General features: G+C 38.3%; 1 protein-coding gene across 3 annotated transcripts in view; it reads right to left on the minus strand.

The window, feature by feature from the left end:
* The window catches only part of LOC127419446 (chemokine-like protein TAFA-1), a 56,406-nt gene extending 33,030 nt beyond the window's left edge, over positions 1–23,376 (minus strand). For all 3 annotated transcript variants that reach the window (XM_051660834.1, XM_051660833.1, XM_051660835.1), the window contains exons 1-2: positions 23,134–23,376; positions 22,164–22,293 (exon numbers count right to left, since the gene is read on the minus strand). In XM_051660834.1, coding sequence (XP_051516794.1) covers positions 22,164–22,293; positions 23,134–23,142 — 139 coding nt within the window. In that variant the 5' untranslated portion in view covers positions 23,143–23,376. The remainder of the gene's footprint in view (positions 1–22,163; positions 22,294–23,133) is intronic.
* Positions 23,377–25,740: the final 2,364 nt, after the last annotated feature.

Below are 25,740 nucleotides of genomic sequence, written 5' to 3' on the forward strand. Positions count from 1 at the left end.
ATAGGGCCTTTAGCTCAGCTGTAATCACCAAAGCTTGAGCATCAACATGATAGACCTAGAAATAGAGCTCTGTGGCCTGGGTAATTTTCCTGTTAATGTTGTGAAGTGTTTCAGATAAACACAGTTACAAAATGAGATTGTCTGCCCACATGCATGAATAACCAGGAGATGAGAGCTGAACCGGTAGAACCAAATTCTCTCTTGGTTATGTTGTACTGGGTGCATTCAAGCACATAAGTATTATCAACTCTTCTTCTAAAAATACACAGCCACTGAACCCTGTTAAATAACTTTATGGACACAGCAATCTGTTTTCTGTATTGCCACACTGATCAAAGCATCCTACTCATGCTGTTTATATGTGACAGTTTGAATCGTCCAAAGTTACCGACGTCTAACACACTGTCTCTCCATTTCATCCTTATGCCATTCACTCCACAAACAACTTCTGTCTAATCCCTTCAACCTATCATAATGAGAAGAATGAGCTCAGGATGCAGTGATGGCCTCAGAACTCAAAGAAGGTGAGCTGAGTTTTGTGTGAGGGTGTGTGGGTGCTAACATACACACAAGGTACTCCATAAATAACTACACCGCTAATCATGTACGAAACTCCAGATTGGGTTCTTCATTATCTTGCTGATTTATGAAGTTACCCTCCCTTTTAGACTTAATTTCAAGCTCAAGTTGCATTTTTTGGGAAATAATAGGATAAATAACTATATATTAACTATATATAAAATGGTAATTCATTTCACAATGTTTCTCTGAAGAAATCTTCCTGAAAGAGTGCAGACTCAGTCAAAATGCTTTTCGGAATAGTTTCTTTTTTTGGTTTTGTTATGTTTTGGATTTTATCTGGAGTTACCCCAATGGACTAGGTTTGGAAAATAACTGAACATAGAAAAAGATCCAAAAAAAGCAAACAGTATCTCAACTGAAATTACTATTTATGTGTAGTTTGACACATTTAGTCTTAAAATCCCATGACATAGCTTTGAGTCCTCCATCCACAATGGGTATGAAAAAGGGGGAAAAACTAATGAAAAGTATTTTCATATACAACAATTTCAATGTGCCTGTGGTTAAGAGATTATATTTGTGAGAATGTTGAGTTGAATGGTTCCATTAAAGATACCATGCATTTTGACCATAAACCATCAACATGTATTATTAACAAGCTAATAATCTTGCACCAGAGAAACACTAAGAAAATAGTAGTAAATTTCTCTTGCAGGGCATGCAAAATTGAGCTGAATTACAATGGGCCTTTTAAACTCTAATTACTAGTATTCACATGGCCTGAGGGGAATAAGACTGAATTGACATCTTAATTCAAATGCAGCAATTTCATGACTCTGCTTAATTCCTATAATGTCTTTCTCTTTGTTTAATGCACATATTGTGGGGAACTGACCTGCATTTTCCGGTCATTTCTTGGTCTTCTGAGTTCCTCCCTCACTGTGGCAATACCTTTTTTCTTGGAGGCAGTTCACTAATAACGAATTAAACTTTCTGATAGCTGCATTTACAGTATTTGTACGCACTGTCTGCATTGTTTTAGCACCCGATTCACTTAAGGAATCACGCAACTATGGTAACGACACAAATCAGTTTAAAAATATCAGTGCTGAATCTAATTTGCATGACACAATTCCCACCACCAAAACATAACAAGGTCTTGCATACTTTGTTGGGACATGTTTTAGCCGAAAATGTGCGCACTTATAGATATTTGTAAGGTTGTAAGGCTCTTTTGCATCATATGATGAATTACTGCTGCCATGATCACTAGAAACTGTACACATCTGTTTGAAAATTAAATTCCATTTACTGCCTGCTTTTCATGGGCGATAACAACGTGACGTTATCTTAGCTAGCCAAATTAGTACTGAGTTTTGTGGACAAGGCGTAATCTATAATGAGCCTAATTTGTATAGAAAGTTTGTGTTTGTGCTGAAAGAAATAACAAAGACCTAATGAAACATAGCACTATTTAAGAACATTTAGCACTTAAACTGGATTGTGAATGGATGATGCATGTTTTGCGTTAAATACTGTAAGCAAAACTGGTGCAACTCTAGTGAATTCACCTCTTATATTTTAAGATCTACATTTACTCATTTGGCAGACGCTTTTATCCAAAGTGACTTTCAAAAGAGGAATAATACATAAGCGATTCATCTTAAGGAGACAGTGGTATGAAAAGTGCTGCATTACAAAGTGTCACTAGCATCAGAATAGTATTATTCAAGACAGATTAAAGTGCAACAAGAATTTTTTTTTTTTTTTTTTTTTAAGTGACTGGTTAAGTGCTCATGGAAAAGTGTTTAGCCGTTTAGCCGACAGAAAGTGAGTCAGCTTTGAGTTGGGAAGGTCATTCCACCAACCTGGTATGATGGAACTGAAAGTCCAGGAAAGTGTTTTGGTGCCTCTTTGTGTTGGTACAACAAGGCACTGTTCCTTAGGTGACCGCAGGCTTCTGGTGGGAACGTAGCTCTGCAGAAATGATTTTAGGTATGCTGGAGCAGACCCAGTGACTATTCTGTATGCCAGCATCAGAGCCTTGAATTTGATACGTGCATCAACCGGCAGCCAGGGAAGAGAGACAAGGAGTGGTGTAACATGCGTTATCTTTGGTTCATTAAAAACCAGACATGCTGCTGCATTCTGGATAATTTGCAGGGGTCTAATTGCTCGTGCAGGGGGGCCTGCAATGAGAGGGTTACAGCAGTCCAGTCTAGTTATGACAAGTGACTGAATAAGAAGTTGTGTGGTAGGTTCAGAGAGGAAGGGTCTTATTTTCTTGATATTGTAGAATGTAAATCTACATGATCGTGCTTGCTTTGAGATGTGGTCTGTGAAATTTAGTTGGTTATCGATGGTTACCCCTAGATTTCTGACCGTTTTGGAAGGCGCTACTGTAGTTGAACCCAGCTGCATGGTGATGTTGTGTTCAACAGCAAGGTTAGCTGGAAAGACAAGGAGCTCAGTCTTGGCTGGATTAAGTTGCAGGTGGTGTTCCTTAAAAACTGCACCCACTGCAAATTATACTACAGCTTCACCCACTCCCGCTGTATTTTTTTTAAAATTAATTACATCACATTGAATTCTGGAGAGTGGCGTCCAGACAGCTGAAAAGTCCCGTCCTTGCCGAAGTGAGTCATTGCGCGTGTAAATTAGTTCTGAATGGCTCAGCATCAGTAGAATTGCCCCCAAACCTGCAAGTACTAAAGCACTCTCTCAGGTGCCCTCTGCGCATCTGAAGTGCCCTCACTGTGTTCAGATGAGTGCCTAGTAGTGATGTCCTCAAAGCTACAGCTCTGAAGAAGGACAGTGGAACAGCCTGCAGCTTTAAACACTTCTGCAACTTTTCGCACACAACTGGAAGAATGTGGCAGAGAAAATCCTGCTGAAAAGGAGAGGGTCCTATTGAAAAGTCTAACAATTTCAATTTCCATGCCAGTCTAGGCCACTTATGCTGATTTGGTGCTTGTCTAGCTGGTGGACCAATTCAAAGCTTGTCAAAAAGCGTTGTTGGAACACGAGCATCCAGTGTTGTCGACCAGCAATCAAAACACAACGTGCTGGTGACCAGCTATGCCGTTTTTTCAACAGGGCAGAAGGAGCAAAACTGCATAGCACATTTAAATTGGTATAGGATTTGTCTTTGCCAGATTTACTTGAACTTTACAAGTACCTTAGATTTCCATGGTGTGCATAGTCCTTGTTATGTCGGACACAGGGAAAGGGGTCAGATATGCCAAAGCATCACATACAAAGGTTAAAGGAATAGATCACCCCTAAATTAAAATTCTCTCATCATTTACTCACCCTCATGCCATCCCAGATGTGCATGATGTAAAAATCATAATAATTACACAGCTCTGTAGGTCCATACAATGCAAGTGATTTTGAAGCTTCAAAATCCACCCAAGGGCAAAATAAAAGTACTCCAGACAACTCCAGTGGTTAAATCAATATCTTCTGAAGCTATATGATAGGTGTGGGTGAGAAACAGATCAATATAAGTCCTTTTTTGACTATACATTTAGACCTCTGTGCTCAGTCACTCCCCACTTCAGTTTCACTTTCCCATTCTTCTGTTTTTGGTGATTCACAGTCTTAAGCATACACCCCCTACTGGAGAAATATATTTATTTATTTCACACACACACACACACACACACACACACACACACACACAAAATGGATAACATGGATTTAATCACTGGAGTTTTATGGATTACTTTTATGCTCCCTCTATGTGGATTTTGGGGAGTCATTCACTTGCATTGTGAGGACCTACAGAGCTGAAACATTCTTGTAAAAATCTTAATTGGTGTTCTGCACAAGAAAGAAATTAATACACATCTGGGATGCCAGGAGAGTGAGTAAATCGTGAAAGAATCTTCATTTTTGGGTGAACTATCCCTTTAAGTGGCCAGTTTAATAGCATTATGCTAGCAGTGTCTGCCAAACATCTGCATGGGATTTGAACTGGCAGTTTTCCCCCCATTCATCCACAACCTCCAAATCATAATCATGCAACACCTTACACATAAATATTTCCACCTAACAGGGAAAGTTCCAACAACTACTCACTGTAACGTTGGGTGTCTAGGAGTGGAAGAGCAGAGACACAGGAGTAGATGCTTTCAGTCCTTTAATTATAAACACAGGAGTGGAACAAACGCTGGAGTGGAACAAACGCTGGAGTGGAACAAACGCTGGAGCTAACATAACAAAATAGCTAACCAAGGAAACACTTTAACAATATAGCAATACTTCAATAATTCAAAATAACACTTCATAACACATCAAGGACTGACAAATGATGAACAAATCTAGAGGGTATACATACACAGGGAAACTAATGAGGGAATGGAAGGCAGGTGAGGATGACGATGAACAGATGGAAGTGATTAGGGCAGTGAATTCTGGGAAACGTAGTGCAGGTGAAAACTTAAACATAAGAGTCCTTGAAGAAAATGAGGGAGACAGACTGTGACACTCACGTTAGGAAACTAATCATTTTCACAGATTACACAACCACAATTGGGAAACGTTTTAAGGACATAAAATTGTTAACTGATAAAACAGAGTTGTAGCTAAGAACTCCGGGCCCCTTGCACTTTTTTTATAAAATATATTTTGGACAGGAACAGGAACATGGACTGGTGAACAGTGTTCAATTTCCGACATGATGCATGGTTGCGCTTTTGTGTGGGCAACCAGAGTTAAAATTCAATACAACAAAAATAAAAAAAAATGTTTTCACTCATCTCTATTTATTTACAGTATCTCTTGTTTTTTTGTATGAGTTCTTAGATTAACCACTTGTTTTCAGTTAATTACTTTTATCATTACACAACTGTGTTCATATGACCATAGTAAATTAAATGTAAGGATACGTCTTGTTTTATTTGTTCATTTTGCCATGTTAAGCATTTTAACAGAATGAGTTTGACAAATTTGTAGAGGAGCACCATAGTGAAATAAATTGCTCTTTTTTAACAGTGTATTTGTCCATTAAAGCAAAACAGCATTTTTAAGGAATGGCAATCATAAACAGGTATACTTCTATGTAATTTTCGCAGTGAAAATGTGAGAAGTAAACAATTGGAGGAGTTTTAAACCCATCTGTCTTCTTCCTGTGCAGTAACTAATTTTGTTGCTGATATTATGACTGAATTTGGCTATGCATTGTGCCCGATTCTGCTTCTGGCCTCCTCATGTCTTTCTTTTCTTACAAAGCGTGCAGATTTTAATTTCTTTCCTGATAACATAACTCGCTCACTACATACCTTGTGTTGCAGAGTGAAGGATCAGACCACTTTTGGAACTATTTGCATCACATAGAACATGACTGTGAAGTAAAACACATTTAATTAATTAAACTGGATCCTACTAGATATCGATCCTACTGGAATTGTTGAGTGGCCCCCTGCACCACTGGGCCCATACAATCGTTCCCACCTTTCACCCCATTAGCTACCAGCCTGCTGATCTAATCAATCTACTGGAAAGTTGAGCTACGTTGAGCTACAAAATATGTTATAACAGCTTAAAATTCATTGTGAGAGATTTTTCTTCCTCTGAATGTGATATTCATTTTCCTGGCTGCACAACATACTTTTGATCGATTACTTCTCTACATGGCTGATGGCTGCAAATTTCACATGCAAAACAATTAACTTGCCTTCCCACTTCTACTGCTTCAGGTAGAAAGAGGAACGGGGGACTGAGAGAGTAAGTGAAAGAGTGAGAGAGAGACCCAGAGAGATGGCATGTTTATTATTTCATGGGGAACCTCTTGTTGGGTCTTTGTGGCTGTGAGCGACATGAGAGGACAAAGTGTGGTGTAATTAATTAAGCTGTAGGCGACCAAAAAACATTTTTCTCAACCACTGCCTGTACACTTTCAATTACTCCTGCTGTTTAAACAATTACACACAAGCACATTCATGATACACCCTCTGAATTATTCATCAACTCCAAAAATTTTGACTCAAAGCAACAAACCCAAACTCTTGACTCATTAGTAATGGGTAGGCTCTGCACGATATGGAAATACTTACCTATTTTGGCCATTTTTTACAGGATTTATTAATTTTGGTTAATGTTAAGTTCTACATAAACATATACATTTTTAACATTAAAAGTTAACATTAGCATATACTGTATATATAACAATGAACATGAACAACAGTAGACTCATACATTTACATTAGCCAAGATTAATCAATGCTGTAAAATATTGTTCATTCTTAGTTCACAATAGCCAACGCATCAACTAATGTTAACATATACACCTAATTGTAATGTGTTACCTTTTTATCATTTCTTCTTTTTTGTTTGTATAGGTTTCTAATTCATTCCACAGCATTTTACAAATCCATCCAGTTACATAAACAGCAACACCAATATTCTCTCCACATATTTTCACCATGATGGACTCATGTATTGATTTTCATTAGCTATTCCTAAAATATGATTCACAGGTTTTTCCTTATAGACAAATTATGCCATGAATTTCCATTGCAAGCGAGAGTTGTGAGACAGTAACACACTGTTCTCCACACTCAGCCTGCTGCTCTGTCTACATTTGTTCTAATTCTGGAACTGTCAACATTTTTATCACAGAAAGAATACATTTAAAACTACAATAAAAAACAATAAAGGCAGTGTTTGGCTATGCATCACCAGCTCGGTTTATTTTCCTCCCTGCTGAATTTCCAAGCATTGGCCTGAACTCATTTGCAATATAGATTTCTCACTTGCACACTGAAAATTGTTTGTTTCAAACTGATGGCACAAACAAGCCTATTAAACTTCTGCCGTTTGCGAGAAATGAAATCAATTAGAGGAGATTAATGGACAGGTGAGATCAGTGTTTTATTGTGGCTCTGAGGGCTTTGATTACCACAACAAATCCCCCACAAAAACACAAATCATCAAACACAGAATGCAGCATCATATCATCAGTATACTGTAGCCACGGCAACTTCGGCAAAGTCAACTTAAGTTCCACGCTTATTGCATCATGCGAGAGCTGGAGAGCATTACACACAGTCAGCCAGAACAAGATGAAAGAGATACATGGTATGATGCTTGATAAAGCCTGATAAGAGACAACATACACATGTAAAGTAGAAATGCTTATACTTCACCTGAATTACGTTGGTTCTCTGGTTGCTTCAGGACAGATTTAATGCAATGTTGATCTGGGGGAACTGTATGAAGTGTCATTTTAATCTATTTTTGGGTTTGATTTATTTATTGATTTATTTTGTATTGATTTATTTTAAGTGAAATGTGCACTTTCTGTGCAACTAGCATCACCCAATCCGGATACATGACAAGCCGTAATAATAATTTGAGATGGCAAAATCGTCATCTCATTGTGAATTTGGAAACAGCAGGTTTTTCTTGAGCTAAACTCAGTCTGTGCTTACCAAAATTCAAGGTATTAGCCACAGTGTCCGAAGCAGAAAGTGTTTTTAAACCTAAGGGAACATCTGAGCTACAGTTTTGGGGTGAAATGCCTGCAGAGGGGCACTAAAATGGAGCAAGTTGTTTTTAGCTGAATGCATATTTGATTAAATGTGCATTTTACCACCAAGCCCAAACCCCAACCATAAACCTAACCATCAGTGGAGTAAAAATTTAATCTTAGAGGGACAATGGAACTTCCAAATCACTCTTATCGTGGATTGTGCGAACGTGATTCCTTCCTCATTTCAATTACAGGATTGGATCATATTACAGGATATTGTCATACATCAGTCATTTGTATTACATTAATAAATATGGAATGAGTTGCCAAATGTGTTCACAGATGTTTCCTTTCTTAAAATAAAGTGTTGGATAAGAGGCTAGCAAAAATCCGATCCCTTTATTTTATCTATTTGAAATTCTGGAAATTAAAAGTTATACCTTAAAGTCATGCTTTACCAAAACAATGGCTGTTTTCACACAGGTTTCCCAAATACTCCCCCCATATGCAATTGGTCAGCCTAACAGTCCACCTCATGTCATTGCTTAAGACAATATTGCTAAGTCAGGCTGGTTGGGATGCTCAAACAAACAGAGCAAGGTTTTAATAGTGCTACAGTGTTTTCTTGGTAATCAGTTAACAGCTTACTTAAAGTTGTCTCAGCACAATATATGAAAATTTAAATATCGATAAAAATATACACTTGTACAGAATGAGTTTTAGAGATTGATTTTGGATGAGACAACAATGCATGATGCAGTTTATGTGTTTATAGAAATTATGGAAAATGAGCTGAGATCTGCTGCTTGGTTCAGGTAGCTCAGAAGATCTCATAAGACTGATAAAATAATGTTGATATAAAACTTCCTCCATGCTCAGGCAAGTGCAGAATCCAGAGCTATATCTGGTTGGTTGGTTGGTTGGTTGGTTGTGTATGTGTCTGGTGGCTTCAGGTATTGTGAGGTCAGATTGGCATTCATAGAGACACTGTCTGAAGCAGAGAGAGAGAGAGAGAGAGAGAGAGAGATTGAGAGGAAGTGTGACAGAGAGCAGATGGAGGACAGCCCAAGGGCTAAGTCTGTACGACTCTCCCATTGTTCCTACAGGCGAGCTGGCACTGTCAGGAAGATTGGATAGGAGCGGGAGAGATGGACAGAACATCTCTGCTAAAATAATGTGCCTTCAGGAGCTGCATTATATAAGGCTATTAAACTGTCAGCATGTGCTGGCATACATGCAGGAAGATAACCTTTGTTTTGCAGCAGATGAAAAATCCATTCCATGTTTGTTTAGATGTAGAAACATACTTAGACAACTCTCTTCTCTCTTATGCCACTGCCGAGATATATTTAATACAAAGAAGGACGAGCAGGATGCCATGCAGCAGTCGAGCCCTGATTCTGTCACAGGTACTTTGTAAGGAAGTCTTCAGGCTGTTCAGCAGCCTGGAGCTGCAGATGGAGAACCAGCATCCAGTGTCATCCCCGTTATTGAGCTTTATTGAGCCTTCCTGGTGGTTTTCTCTAGAGGACCTCTAATGGGAGCGCAGAAACAAGAAGACACTTTAATTCAAAGAGATCCAAGCATGTCCTTGCAAGAGCCTGCAGATGCTGGAAAATATTGGGAAGTGTTGCCATATCTCACAAGGAAATTAAACTCAGGCTCCCACAATGAGTGAATTAAGATGTTAACAAAACAGCTACAACCATAAGCGTTTTTTAATATGTGCTGATGAGTCTTCCTTCCTGACATTTATGCACTACAGACACCTTAGTGTATTGAAACAAACCTTAGTTGCACTGATTTGCAGTATTCAGTTTACAATTAAGTTGAAATACTCTATGTTCCAGATGTTTCAAAGATAAGCAATTTTAATTTCCTTCTTCCTTCTCTCTTTTTCTGTCTTTTGACAAATTAAGGCTTTTTATTTTCACAGGATGAACAAGTGAAACTCTAGGGACAAAAAACCGTTCAAGGAACAAAAGTGTAAACTGAAAACGCACTAATGTTTTTGCAGAACATAACCGAAAACTGGAACAAAGTCATTTTCAATTATTCCGGAGTGAAAATGTTATTTTTAAATGTTAGTAACCGGTTATAACCGGTTAATTTCGTTCCAATAATTTTGTCATGAAACCAAAGGCCAAAGGGTTTATCATAATACATTTTTGGAATTACACTACTTCGTGTTGCATGTGTTTTGATCCTGAAGGAAACCGCTGCAATACACTGTGCATTATGATAAACATTATTAACTGTTCTTTTCTTTTGTTCTAACCAGTTACAATTTGGAAAGGAGGCTGCAGAACTTCTGAACCGTAAAGAAAAATACTGTTTTTGCTCAGAACGAACCGAAATGAAAAGCATTTTATTTTAAGTCCATCTTGACAACTATTCAAATGAATTTTTGGTTAAAGTTATCTTGTTTGCACATTTTGACCAGTAAAATTAACCTGATAAAAGCAGCTGTATGAAGGTGGGCTGCATTTCCCGATAATGATGGATCTTAGCTCTTATGAGCGTTCTCTATGAGTAAAGTTACAAATGTTCTTTCCTTTTTTTACATGCGCTAAATGCACTTAAAACGGCCGCGCAACTATGCATTTTAAGTGCTTCTTAAGAGTGGCTGTTCATGTATGAATTGCAGAAATAGTGTAGTGTCGCTCGTCAGTGAGTAAGTTTAAGTGAGTAAGCAGCTATAATCTAGCATCCACATGTTTTGCGTTGTCGAGCTACAGTCTTCATCTTTCTGTCCAAGTATACATGACATCATGTGTAATCTAATAGCTGAAGAAAGAACTTCAGCTAAAGGAAGTGAACATTTTCCAGTTTACCTTTTTCATCATAGTAGCGTGCAGAAGTTAGCTAACTAGCTTCTCTACAGCAACATGCCAACGACAGGCACAACAACATGGAAAAACTTACAGCCATGTGCATTTCTAACATTATTTATGCATTGATTTTTGTGCAGATCAGATGTACATTATGCGTTGTGCTTATGGTGATGTTCGAAGGTGTAACGATGCTGTTGGTAATGATGATGATGAAGACGATGATGATAAGAACCCAAGTGCAATTTATTAATAAACGTGAAATCCAATAAACATAAACATAAACATGAAATAAAAACAAAACATGAACTTGACTTGACTTTTACATGGCATGACTATGAACCAATCTACATCAACAAAATACACATGACATATCCCCCCCACTAAGGGGTGGCTCCCGACGCCCTAACACATAAACAAAACACATAAAACATGACATAAATTTCCAAGTTCAATAGAGAGCTGGGGGGTGGTCTTGAATCATGGCTTGGCAGGGCATGGAGCATGGGATCAGGGCAGAGCCCATGGGGGGTGGAGCCATGAGAGGCTTGAGGGGTGGAGCCATGGAACACGGAGCCGTGAGAGGCTCGAGGGGCGGAGCCATGGGGAACTGGATACCCGTAGAGTAGCCGAAGACTCGAGGGGCCAGGGTGGAGCCGGAGGCAGGGAGGACCAAGGCAGCTCCGGAGGCTTGGAGGAGCAAGGTGGAGCTGGGGGATCGGAAGACTGAGGCGGAGCCGGTGGGACTGAGGACCAAGGTGGAGCCGTAGGGAATGAGGTCCCCGGTGGAGCTGACAGATTGGAGGGACGAGGTGCAGCCAGAGGATCGGAGATCCAAGGTGGAGCCAGGTGACCGACAGACCAAGGAGGAGCCGGAGGGACGAGGGACCCTGGCAAAGCCGACAGGCTGAAGGACCGCAGTGGAGTCAAGGGAACACAGAGCTGGGGCAATGTCGAGGGACCGACAGGCCAAGGTGGAGTCCAGGTCTCAGAGGGTCCAGGCGGGGTCGGAGGGTTGAAAGTTCCCCTTGCCTGCTCAGAAGAACTAAGGGTGGGTACAAGGGTGGGAACCATCTCCAGGTCCAACTGCTCAGATGTGGCCATGATGTGGCATGGAACAGACTCAGGCGTGGCTGTGACGTGGCATGGAGCAGGCACAGGCGTTGCTGTGACATGGCATGGAGCAGGCTGAGGCATTGCTGAGACAAAAGATAGCGCTAGCTCAGCGACCATGATGAGGAACTCTGTCTTGGCAGCCATGACATGAAACTCTGGCTCGGCAGCCAAGACGTGAAACTCTGGATCGGCAGCCATGACGTGAAACTCTGGCTCGGCGGCCGTGATGGGAAACGCTGGCTCGGCGACCGTGACGGGAAACGCTGGCTCGGCGGCCATGTCGTGGAACGCTGGCTCGGTGGCCATGACGTAGAACTCTGTCTCAGCGGCCATGATGTGGAACTCTGGCTCAGCATCTGCCTCCCCCACAGTGAACGTAGAACCAGTGATCTGCAGGGCAAGGTTGATATACTGAGCGAGGCTGAGGGAACTACGACCGCCAGGCATCGAAGTGGAGATTGGCTCACTCAATCCAAATCGGAAACAGTCCTTGAGGGCCACCTCATTAAAATCCACCCGGTATGCCAGAGCGCAAAAATCCTCCACATAGTCCTCCAGGGGACGATTCCCCTGACGTAGGCGGAGGAGCTGGATTGCTGGGTTCATTGTGGGTCAAGTATTCTGTAACGATGCTGTTGGTAATGCTGATGACGAAGACGATGATAAGAACCCAAGTGCAATTTATTAATAAACGTGAAATCCAATAAACCCTAACATAAACATGAAACAAAAACAAAACATGAACTTGACTTGACTTTTACATGGCATGACTATGAACCAACCTACATCAACAAAATACACATGACAGAAGGCAGAAGACTGGATTGTTCAAACTATACGAGCTCTGCATTCACTGTTTGAGGACATTATCCTTACAGACTGCAGGTACAGCATATGGTTTGTCTATAATATATCTTCCTAGCGATCGCATGTATTTTTTGTCTGTATACTTAACCAGTTCATCATCTGTTATTTGCTTCAGGCTGCATATTCAATAAATATCATGCTTTCTGTCTCATTCAATAAATTGAATCCTCAGGAGATCAGTAAAATAAGCTTCTATGTAAGATATGTGCAGTAGATAATGTGTAATTTGTAATTTGCATTCATGGCGCTAATGCTAGTACATATAATTAAGGTTTATCGTGTTGGCAATAGTCCTATTGCAAGTGCACAATCAGCAGCGAATTTAGGCATGGGCGACATGTGCACTTGCCCAGGGTGGCATCTTGCGAGGGGGCGGCAGCATCTTGTGGGAGGGCGGCACGAGGCACCCACACAGACACCGGTCAACAACTTTGAGGGCATGTTGAAGCGGGTTTCCCCAAGGCACCATACAACCACATCTGCTTTGTGTTTATAATTCTTATACTGAAGTCAGTAGATTTGTAGCCATGCAAGTTTTAATAAAAGAGAAGGTAAGGACGTTACTGAAACTCACTATTATTAGACTATTATTGTTGTCTTTTTGGATGAAAAATAATGCTCAGACTGAAGGAAGACTCTAGATCCGCTTTGTTCTTTTAATGCTTAAACACTATAAAGTCTCTTGGTAGATTTCGGTCATGAACGACTCAAAATGATTCAATGACTCGCTCATAGCACATAAGACGCTCATTTGTCGCCACCTAGTAACATCTCCAGAAGGGGTCACTGAACTAATCAGTTAATAAAATTTGTGAAACAGAAGCAAGCCTCACCAAAATACTCTTTATTTTGCAGCTAATTCTGCACAATTGTAAACTTGAATAAACTTGAATCACTAAAATAGCTGGAATTGGTGCTTTTAGGTTATTCTTTTAAAAAAAATATCCCCAGAAAGAATATTCATGGACCAGTTATTGTTTTACCTTTTTCGCCCCTCATGAGTTTGCATCCCTGTAATTTGTTGTGGCACTGCAAGAACAAATCTACAAATTAGAAAAGAAGCAAATTTGTTGTTTTTTCATTACCCATTCAGCGCTCTTGCCACCTGTGACCTCACACAACGTAGCCTACCCATGTGACTTGTTTTTTTGTTTGTTTTTGTTTTTTTTTGCATAGCTGAATTTCAAACATTACAAGTAAACACACTACTAAGATGGACAGAAAACATGGACAAGTCCTTGAAAAGGAAAAATATTGACGATGGTTAGCCTATGTGGGATAGTGGTGTGCCGTAGAATTTTTTTGTTGTAAAAAGTGTGCCGTGGCAGAAAAAAGGTTGGGAAACACTGTTCTAGAGCACTCGTAGATCTGAGACGATTTTAAAGTTAACTTTAACTTAAGTTAAGATGTTTTTGGGAAACGATTTCATGGATTCCTTTGTTCGGGTGCTGCCTCAGTAGTCAATTATGGTGTTCATAATTTGCTCATTTAACCAACACTAACTAGCTGCATTAAAAGCAATTTAACATTAATTAAATGAGGTTTTAATTGCTATTTAACTAAGCTATATGTACTGACAGGATATGCTTTTAACAATAGAGTCTTTGGAATAGAGTACATACATTCTAGAAGAATGCAAGAGGTTACAGTTACAGACTGGATGAACTACATGGACCGCAAGACATGTATGAGAACAGTCATTCAGCCATCACTGTGTGAAAGTAAGGCTTGTGAAAAATAAGTGCAATCCTTTCAAGGACACCAACCTGATAAAGGACCCTGTTGAAATGACAAAATACATATTATATCACAACTGCTTCATGCCTCCGCTTACACTGATGAATGGAGATGTGTTGTGAGGTATGACTGACACCTTAAATGACCATATCTGGGTGTATCTTGATACATACAGCTGTTTGTCATACATTTACAAGCTCCATGTCCAGGAAGAGCCACACTGATCAAGGAGCTAACAAGTAAAAGTGAACCTGACAGACAATCCATATTTCCCAGTAAACCGAAATGATTGATTTGATATCTGCCCTCTAAAACCACAACGAGAGATCATAAGTCATGGTCAGGGTTGCTGCTAGAGTAAAGAGGCAGCAGGATTGCAGTTCTTGGATTAGCCCACTGTTATTTTCAACATAATACAGTTAGCTGCCAGTCTACTATTAACACTTTAAATGCTGGTACTTTAAATCTTTGATCCAACCCTGGTCGATTCCTGTGTGGTTGGTTTCATAATAGCCTTCTTGTCCTTGGACTAAGTGAAGGTCTCAAAAGGGGCACGAGAGACTGTGTGCTTGTTTGGTTGTATGGTTTGTGTAGTTTAAATACCACAAAAGGTGCATTTATACAGACTTTGGTGCCTTAAAGGGATAGTTCACCCAAAAATGAAAATAGTGTCAATTATATTCTCACATTAATCCAAACCCATGAGACTTTCTGTCTTCCGTGGAATACAAAAGGTGAATTTTTAAAAAGTCTTCACAGGGTTTATTTGCCATCTAGTCGCTTGAAAAAGGACAAAAAAAAAAAAAAAAAAAAAAATACAACTTTTGGTCGAGATGCGATGAGAACCGATGAGGTTTAATTTCATCGAAGTAGCCGGCATATCTGATTTAAGCGTTTTATTACTGATTTGAATTAAAAATGAGTTCTTAAATGTCTTTCTTTTCATTGCACATTATGTAGCTTCAGAAGACTTGGAATATAGTGCTTAAGTCATATTGATTACTTTTACTGTGGTTTTATGGTGTTTTTGTCCTTTTTTGTGCTTGACAGTCCCTTTCACTTGCATTATGGCAAATAAACCCTGTGAAGAATTTTTTAAAATTCACCTCTGGTGTTTCACAGAGGAAAAAAAGTTAAGGTTTGAAATGACATTAGGGTGACTAAATAATGACAGAATTGTTGTTTGAAACCCATTTGACTTTCTTTCTTCCATGGAACACAAAATGTAATGTTAGGTTACTTTCATTGTATGGGAATAAGATGCAACGAAAGTGAATGTAGACTGATTCTGTCATCTCCTTTTAAAGAAAACCACACAGGTTTTGAATGAGGGTAAGTAAATTAGAAAATTTTTCATTTTGGATGTACTATCCCTTTAACACGGCTATGTAAAGACACCTTAAGAATGAGTTTGTAAAGGGTTTGTCCAGGTCATGGTTTGATAAACATTATTTTCTACATCTGGTGAGTTCAGTCACATAACTGTACAACATGGCAGCTATGCATGCATGACAAACAAAATTTGCTCAGTGCTGTTGCAGCTGACAGCACTGAATAAAGACCTGGTCTCATGAATCACCCACCCTCATCTGTCTGTCTGAGCCACAGAGCAAGAACAGCCGGCAGCACATCTGTGAGAGAAGAGCTACATATTCCTCTGTCAGTCTGTCTCTCTGTCTGTTTCTGCGTTTCGCTGTTGCTGTTTCTCACCTTTCACCCACTTCTACTTTTAAAATACATAAAATCATTGATTTAGGTCTCAGCAGCTAGCTAAACCAGGACTCTGAGCCCACAGTGCTGCCAGTGTACACACATCACGTAGTGAAACCAAAAGATGCAATGCATTATAGAGAATTATGCATTTCTTGCTGTTACAGGGAGAGGGGGAAGTTGTGAGTCATGTTTCCATGCATGTAGCTACATCATTAAAAATCCAGATTTCTATGTTTGTGTGTGTGTTTTTTAAAGTATATCATGTAAAAATCTGTATACTTTTTAAGATAGATGTACACTCATATCTATTCAGCCTTTAAAAGATTACATTTCATTGACTGTGCCTTTGAAGTCAACACTAAAAAAACATCCAGGTAGTTGACATTAAATTATATATATATCTCTAAACCAAAATCTCTAAACCAAGACCAAAATGATCAACTGCAACTCCTTAACATCATTGTTTTCTAAAGTACGCATGTGGAAATAACACATTTAAATTAGTGTGGACATGGCTTTAGTGTGCTATATCTTTCATAACTGATCGGAAAAATTGTTTTCACAGTGGAAAATTAAAAATTAGAAAATCCCATAGACTTACACTTACGTAATGTTCAAACAGGCTAAAACTATTCAAACTTTAAATGTAACACCAACTAGTTAAAACAAAAAAAAGTTATTTAAAAAAAATGAAAACCCAGTCAGAGCACCAAAAAAATACTTTTTTTCTCTTATACATAAATGTACATTTTAACATAAAAGCTTGAATTACAAATAAAATATTGAATTATATATATATATATATACACACAGATGCATCTCAATAAATTAGAATGTCGTGGAAAAGTTCATTTATTTCAGTAATTCAACTCAAATTGTGAAACTCGTGTATTAAATAAATTCAGTGCACACAGACTGAAGTAGTTTAAGTCTTTGGTTCTTTTAATTGTGATGATTTTGGCTCACATTTAATAAAAACCCACCAATTCACTATCTCAAAAAATTAGAATACATCATAAGACCAATAAAAAAAACATTTTTAGTGAATTGTTGGCCTTCTGGAAAGTATGTTCATTTACTGTATATGTACTCAATACTTGGTAGGGGCTCCTTTTGCTTTAATTACTGCCTCAATTCGGCGTGGCATGGAGGTGATCAGTTTGTGGCACTGCTGAGGTGGTATGGAAGCCCAGGTTTCTTTGACAGTGGCCAACTCATCTGCATTTTTTGGTCTCTTGTTTCTCATTTTCCTCTTGACAATACCCCATAGATTCTCTATGGGGTTCAGGTCTGGTGAGTTTGTTGGCCAGTCAAGCACACCAACACCATGGTCATTTAACCAACTTTTGGTGCTTTTGGCAGTGTGGGCAGGTGCCAAATCCTGCTGGAAAATGAAATCAGCATCTTTCAGCAGAAGGAAGCATGAAGTGCTCCAAAAGTTCTTGGTAAACGAGTGCAGTGACTTTGGTTTTCAAAAAACACAATGGACCAACACCAGCAGATGACATTGCACCCCAAATCATCACAGACTGTGGAAACTTAACACTGGACTTCAAGCAACTTGGGCTATGAGCTTCTCCACCCTTCCTCCAGACTCTAGGACCTTGGTTTCCAAATGAAATACAAAACTTGCTCTCATCTGAAAAGAGGACTTTGGACCACTGGGCAACAGTCCAGTTCTTCTTCTCCTTAGCCCAGGTAAGACGCCTCTGACGTTGTCTGTGGTTCAGGAGTGGCTTAACAAGAGGAATACGACAACTGTAGCCAAATTCCTTGACATGTCTGTGTGTGGTGGCTCTTGATGCCTTGACCCCAGCCTCAGTCCATTCCTTGTGAAGTTCACCCAAATTCTTGAATCGATTTTGCTTGATAATCCTCATAAGGCTGCGGTTCTCTTGGTTGGTTGTGCATCTTTTTCTTCCACACTTTTTCCTTCCACTCAACTTTCTGTTAACATGCTTGGATACAGCACTCTGTGAACAGCCAGCTTCTTTGGCAATGAATGTTTGTGGCTTACCCTCCTTGTGAAGGGTGTCAATGATTGTCTTCTGGACAACTGTCAGATCAGCCGTCTTCCCCATGATTGTGTAGCCTAGTGAACCAAACTGAGAGACCATTTTGAAGGCTCAGGAAACCTTTGCAGGTGTTTTGAGTTGATTAGCTGATTGGCATGTCACCATATTCTAATTTTTTGAGATAGTGAATTGGTGGGTTTTTGTTAAATGTGAGCCAAAATCATCACAATTAAAAGAACCAAAGACTTAAACTACTTCAGTCTCTGTGCATTGAATTTATTTAATACACGAGTTTCACAATTTGAGTTGAATTACTGAAATAAATGAACTTTTCCACAACATTCTAATTTATTGAGATGCACCTGTATTTCATGGGCATGTAATATGTAAAACAACCTATATATTCTATTCCCATTTACTGTGCCTTTGAAGTCAATACTGCAAAAACCAAACACATGCCTTTATGAACCTTTACCTCACTTTGAAACTCAAATAAAAATGTAAAAGTTTCAAGAGGGAGGAAAAACTGGACATGTTACTTTAATTGATGCAATTCATTTCAGTAGTTTCAGAACAATACTGTTTTCTACTTTTCGTAATCTCTGTTTCCTAAAGTGATCTTGGTAAATAGTCACATTGATGATTTCATGAAAGCACTGGTGCCCCTACAATTCATGACCTGTCAACCCTCATACTCGGGACAATTCACCAGCCACAAATCACTCGATATTTACTAACTATCTCATTGTAACACAACACACACATACATACTCTCTAAAGCTGCAATCTCACCCTGACTTAGGGCTTTAAAAGCATTAAGGAGACAGCACGTTCTTGTCATAACATTGAAAAATGTCCACATAATTACAAACAGTTAGAAAGTAGAGCAGATGTTGTCAGCGTGGCTGATCTTTAAATGAACACTTGAGGGGTTTTTTCTTACATGATTGACAGTTTGGAAAAAGAAATGTTTGCTGAGCTCAAGGTTTCCACAACATGCAAATACACCCTGAAGGAGAAATCTATTGCTGTTGGATGCTGGTTTTTTGTGTCTTTTCATACAGGACAATGAGAAGACAACTGTTAAAAAGAGAAGGCTTGTGAAGATACAATTTTGGATTATAAAAAAAGATATTTATTATGTTTGTTCCTCTGTAAATCAAGTATTACAGAGAACATTAGCCTTAATCATTAAACTAGTTAAAAATCCAGATGAGAACACTAGAACACAGGCATCCCATGTGAGACAATCTTCTAAAACACAACATACATGCTGGTGACCAGCAATGTTAGTTTTTTACAGTGATTACTGTAAATACTTCAATATTGTTTTTCATAATCAATCAAAACATTTAAAGCACATTTCATCTTTTAAGAGAATATATGGGCACTTAAACATAATCTAAGTCCATTCATTTTATCCAGCACCCAAATGGGAAATTTTATACAACATCACAAGCACATTAAAGTTCAGTCTTTGCAGTTTGTATATCTGCTCTAATATTTAGATTTAGGAGTAGTGTAATCCAATGAGCACTCAGTCCGGTAGATCGTAATACTTTAGCCCTCCATTTAGGAAGAATGTGTGATAGTTAAGAAATGAGCTCAAGAGCTCAATTGTTTAATCATGACTAGCATTATAAATATTGCTCCTAAATTTTAGATGACTCTGAAGTCGAATCAGATAGACCTATTGTAAATAACAGTTGTCAAAATTCCAAAGACCTTGAAGAAATGAAAGACAGTCTGCTTTGTATCAGGAATTGCATGTATCTCTATGATTGTTCTATAGTCTGTACAATAAAATCAATTCCAATTCAGGATCCAATCCCAGTAAAGTGCCTCTAGCAAGGTTAGTTAAGGTAAGTGGTATGGTCTCCAATTGCTTTTAGCTCTCTCATTTGAAGGTGTGAGGTTACAAGTATTTGTGCTCTGCTTCAAATGAGGCGATCCTTAAAACTATCCCAGACCTTGCACAAATAAGATAAACAGGACGGCATCTCTCATAACAGATTTATATCCAGATTAAGTGTCTGACCTCTTCTTTATCTGATCTGCTTAAGGGAGGTGGACCCTTTCAATTTAGTAATTCCTAAATTTTCCAATTGCAAGAGTCAGTCTGGGATTTTGATGGGCAGAGTTTCAATCCTGTAGCACAACTTCTCCCACTCTCTCACATTCCTACATTTCTCTATGTGGACTGGCAAAAAATATTTGTTAAGTACAAACTTAATTTGTACTTATTGCTCTAGATTTTTTATTGGTTAACTGGTTGGTAAGATGTATAATCTATTATTTGAGATACAGTGCAGGTACTGTATTTTTGCAACTATTCGTTAACAACTAACACTGTAAATTCCTCTCACACCTCCACGTTTGTACACTCGACAAGAGAGAGGTCAGACCACACAGCTAAACCCTTGAGCAATTCAACCTGAGTGTGTTTATAGCAGGCTATCTACAAACAAGCCCCTAAAACTATATGTTACATTATTAAGAATAACATTTGTTGTGTAAATTTGTTGTCTTGTACCATTTAAAAATACACTGCTTAACAAATAAGTGATTAAAACCTTTGCCAGGAATTAATATTCATTGTCCATGTGATGGATTAACCAAAAGCAGCTTGTGCAGGTAAAGGAGAACTTTGAACATTTAAATACTGTTCTACTATTGTTAGTAGCAAGCAAGATCATGAACATACAGTAATAGGCCAATCATTCAAGTAGAGAAAATGCAGCTTAAACTTTCATAAGCTATTAAAATATATGTATTAATATAAAATAAATGTATCAATTAAATGTTTAAATATTAATATATCATTAATATAATTTATATATATATATATATATATATATATATATATATATATATATATATATATATATATATATATAAATATAAGTCACAAATGTCAGAAAAAAAAGAAGTGGTATAACTGTCCAGAGACAGAAAGAAATGAAAAAAGAAAATTGTAAAAGCTAATTAAAAGCTTATTTCATTAAACAAAAAAAAAACAAAAAAAACTTTTGGAATAATCTTTGTATTATTTTTTTCTTAAACATAAATGAACATTTTAGTTTTAACTAAATTTAGACCCTTTTTGACTGAGTGTGAAGCTTTAAAACTCAGATATTTTTATGAAAATTTTGCTCAGGTCAAATGGAGTAACCCTTAGAAAATGTTTTGATATATGTCACTCAAAAAAAAATTTACATTGAAAAATATATTTGAAAATAATTATTAAGTTGGGTAAACTCACATGTAAAAGTTGAAAGGAACATATTTTAATACCTTTTACTTGATGGTTACACAACACAGCATTTTTAAAGTAATGTTAGATTTTTTGTAAAATGTAAAAACCAGCATGGACACAAAGACTACATTTCTGCAAATTTGCCACATGTATTTTAAACTAGACTTTTTACAGATGTTTTTATCACCTTGTCCAACCTTATTTGTCAGTGACCCTGATGTTTTGTTTTCCTCAGTCCATCTAATATATGTTTCTATTTTGGAAATTTAAAGTTTATCCCTAACTAAAACTTTAAGCAAAATTTATTTAAAGAGTTCATAGAAATGGAGCAACTAGATTTACATGTCATCAGATTTAATGTGAAAATAAACTAAAGGATTAATTTAAACCTAGAATAAAATAATGGCATAAAAGTAACTTTTCATAATATAATCCTGGTTTACTTTTAAATAAAGTTTAAAGTGTGATGCAACTGAATTAGTGGATAAACCTTGATTTTATTAAACTTTATCCTTATTATACCTTCTGGTGAAAGTAAACCGAACCCTCCAAAGAGCTCAAACTGAGAAAGCAAGCTGGTGTTAGAATGGAAGACGAGGTTGAAGATGGTCAAACGGAACGGTACTCACCGAGGATCTGTATGTTGGTTCCGGGCGGCGCCAGGTGCTGCTGTATGGTCTCATAGAACGTGGCCTCGCACATCAGCAGGACTGTCACACTGGCCCACACCCACATCAGCCACGACATCCCAACACTCCTCTAGAGATAGAGAGACAGAGAAAGAGACAGCAGTCAGTAACTGTGTTGTTCACTTATTTCATTCTTTTTTCACTTTCATCTCTTCTAGCTCAACCTCAGTAAGCTAAAATATATCTAAACAGTATGTAACTCCTATTTACTTCCTTATGCAACCACTTACCACCTCTGTATAAGTTCTGTGCTGTTTGAATGCTGTGCTATGTAGGGTGTGAGATGCATTCAGACCAGGAATTTCTAATTAAATCTGAAAATAAGCAAAATACTACAGCTTATGTGAGAGAAAGTGAGTGAGAGAGATTCTGACAGAGCTTCCTCGCAGGAATTCTCTCACAGCTCTAATTATTTATATAGATTGACTTGCTTTCAACCTCTATTAATTCACATTTAAAGATGAAAAAGCAAATCAGTTCTTTTTCTTGGCTCACTGAGAGCCTGCCTCAAACCTTGTGTCTCCAAACTGCCTTTTCATGTTCTTAAATTAGACTTATGACTATGCAGTCACATTTTCTTCAAATATCCACACAGCGTGTGCTGAAATTGAATGTCAGACTATGAAAATATCGAAAATGAACTTATCAAAAGAGCCAGACATTTAGTTTCATGACGTATGCTTCTTAAAGTATAATGATCATTGAATGTACAACAAGATCGAGCTATCATGCTGGTCTTTTTCTTTATGCCGCGATATCCAACCAGGTGAATACATTTTGTATATGGTCTTTCACCTTTTACTCTATTTCAAGTTACTGTTACATTGACTACATTCATACTTGACGTTTTGATAATTGACAAAGATGACCAAAGGAATTCATAATTGAAACAAAGATTTTTCTACTGTACCTGTATCATTCAGAGACAACCGTGGGAGAACTCAACACTTTGTCTTCAATCCATCCATTGTGAGGTTTCCAGATATCCCTGTGCCCTGGTATTGTTTTCTTGAAGAAACTCTCAAAGCTTTTTCTTCTGTGCTTTCAGTTTGAAGCCTGAAGCTGAAGTCAGGGACACTACAGGACAAACAAAGACCGAAAGAAAGAGAAAGAGAGCTCTATGATTTAAACCCGCTCATCTAACACTAGAATCGCCTCTTCTTCACTCCCCTGAGCCACGGAGATGATTTTCCGCTTCACATTTAAACACAACTGAAAGGCGGATCTCTCTCTCTCTCTCTCTCTCTCTCTCTCTCTCTCCCCCTACCTCTTTCTTCCTCCCTCTTTCTCTTCACTCTCCCAATTCATCTCTCTCCACCTGTCTCTGTCTATCTCTCTTAGTCCCTCATTCCATCTTTCTCTCTCACTCGCATGTAAGATTTCTTGCAATACAAGAGAGCTCCTAGCTTTAAGCTATATGTGATCTCTCATCTAAAACATGCCTTGATCTAGCAGTCACTGGAAACTGGAAATGATGCTGGGCATTTGTATCTTAACATAACATTTAGATGGATGATGGCAAGCTGACATTTATCAGAATTTTTTTTTTTTAATCCAGAGCAACACAAATCTCCCCCTAGAGCAACCTAGGATTCATTATATTTGCTCAGTGCGCAATGATTATAGATTGTAGTTGTGATCTCAGTAACTGCAATTTTTATATTCCTCTATCGCTGCTCAGTTTGCAATTGAGCCCCAGACCTTGATAGACCTGTAGTCACATAGGTTTCAAGACAGAAACTCCTCTTTTTTACTTTAATTTGAATAAGACCACAGAAAATAGACTAATTGTGTGATAAAAAAAAAGAAAGATATATATTTATAGGCCTACTGTACTTTACTGATATATATATATATATATATATATATATATATATATATATATATATATATATATATATATATATATATATATGTGTGTGTGTGTGTGTGTGTGTGTGTGTGTGTGTGTGTGTGTGTGTGTGTGGTGAGACAGCGGTTATAGGAGTTCAAGAAGTTCTCAGTCAATACACCTCTAAGGATGTTCTACTTTTACAAAAGACTTGACTACACTACCCTTGTATATATACCCAGGGAAATACCCAAAAAGGGCACACAGGTTCAAATTTCTTCCAAAAAAACAATGAGATGTGGATATTTTATAATCAAATATATATACAGGTGCATCTCAATAAATTAGAATGTCGTGGAAAAGTTCATTTATTTCAATAATTCAACTCAAATTGTGAAACTCATGTATTAAATAAATTCAATGCACACAGACTGAAGTAGTTTAAGTCTTTGGTTCTTTTAATTGTGATGATTTTGGCTCACATTTAACAAAAACCCACCAATTCACTATCTCAAAAAATTAGAATATGGTGACATGCCAATCAGCTAATCAGCTCAAAACACCTGCAAAGGTTTCCTGAGCCTTCAAAATGGTCTCTCAGTTTGGTTCACTAGGCTACACAATCATGGGGAAGACTGCTGATCTGACAGTTGTCCAGAAGACAATCATTGACACCCTTCACAAGGAGGGTAAGCCACAAACATTCATTGCCAAAGAAGCTGGCTGTTCACAGAGTGCTGTATCCAAGCATGTTAACAGAAAGTTGAGTGGAAGGAAAAAGTGTGGAAGAAAAAGATGCACAACCAACCGAGAGAACCACAGCCGTATGAGGATTGTCAAGCAAAATCGATTCAAGAATTTGGGTGAACTAAACAAGGAATGGACTGAGGCTGGGGTCAAGGCATCAAGAGCCACCACACACAGACGTGTCAAGGAATTTGGCTACAGTTGTCGTATTCCTCTTGTTAAGCCACTCCTGAACCACAGACAACATCAGAGGCGTCTTACCTGGGCTAAGGAGAAGAAGAACTGGACTGTTGCCCGGTGTTCCAAAGTCCTCTTTTCAGATGAGAGCAAGTTTTGTATTTCATTTGGAAACCAAGGTCCTATTGTCTGGAGGAAGGGTGGAGAAGCTCATAGCCCAAGTTGCTTGAAGTCCAGTGTTAAGTTTCCACAGTCTGTGATGATTTGGGGTGCAATGTCATCTGCTGGTGTTGGTCCATTGTGTTTTTTGAAAACCAAAGTCACTGCACCCGTTTACCAAGAAATTTTGGAGCACTTCAGGCTTCCTTCTGCTGACCAGCTTTTTAAAGATGCTGATTTCATTTTCCAGCAGGATTTGGCACCTGCCCACACTGCCAAAAGCACCAAAAGTTGGTTAAATAACCATGGTGTTGGTGTGCTTGACTGGCCAGCAAACTCACCAGACCTGAACCCCATAGAGACTCTATGGGGTATTGTCAAGAGGAAAATGAGAAACAAGAGACCAAAAAATGCAGATGAGCTGAAGGCCACTGTCAAAGAAACCTGGGCTTCCATACCACCTCAGCAGTGCCACAAACTGATCACCTCCATGCCACGCCGAATTGAGGCAGTAATTAAAGCAAAAGGAGCCCCTACCAAGTATTGAGTACATATACAGTAAATGAACATACTTTCCAGAAGGCCAACAATTCACTAAAAATG

Source organism: Myxocyprinus asiaticus, chromosome 28, assembly GCF_019703515.2.
Source record: "Myxocyprinus asiaticus isolate MX2 ecotype Aquarium Trade chromosome 28, UBuf_Myxa_2, whole genome shotgun sequence".
In the NCBI taxonomy this organism is placed as follows: domain Eukaryota; kingdom Metazoa; phylum Chordata; class Actinopteri; order Cypriniformes; family Catostomidae; genus Myxocyprinus; species Myxocyprinus asiaticus.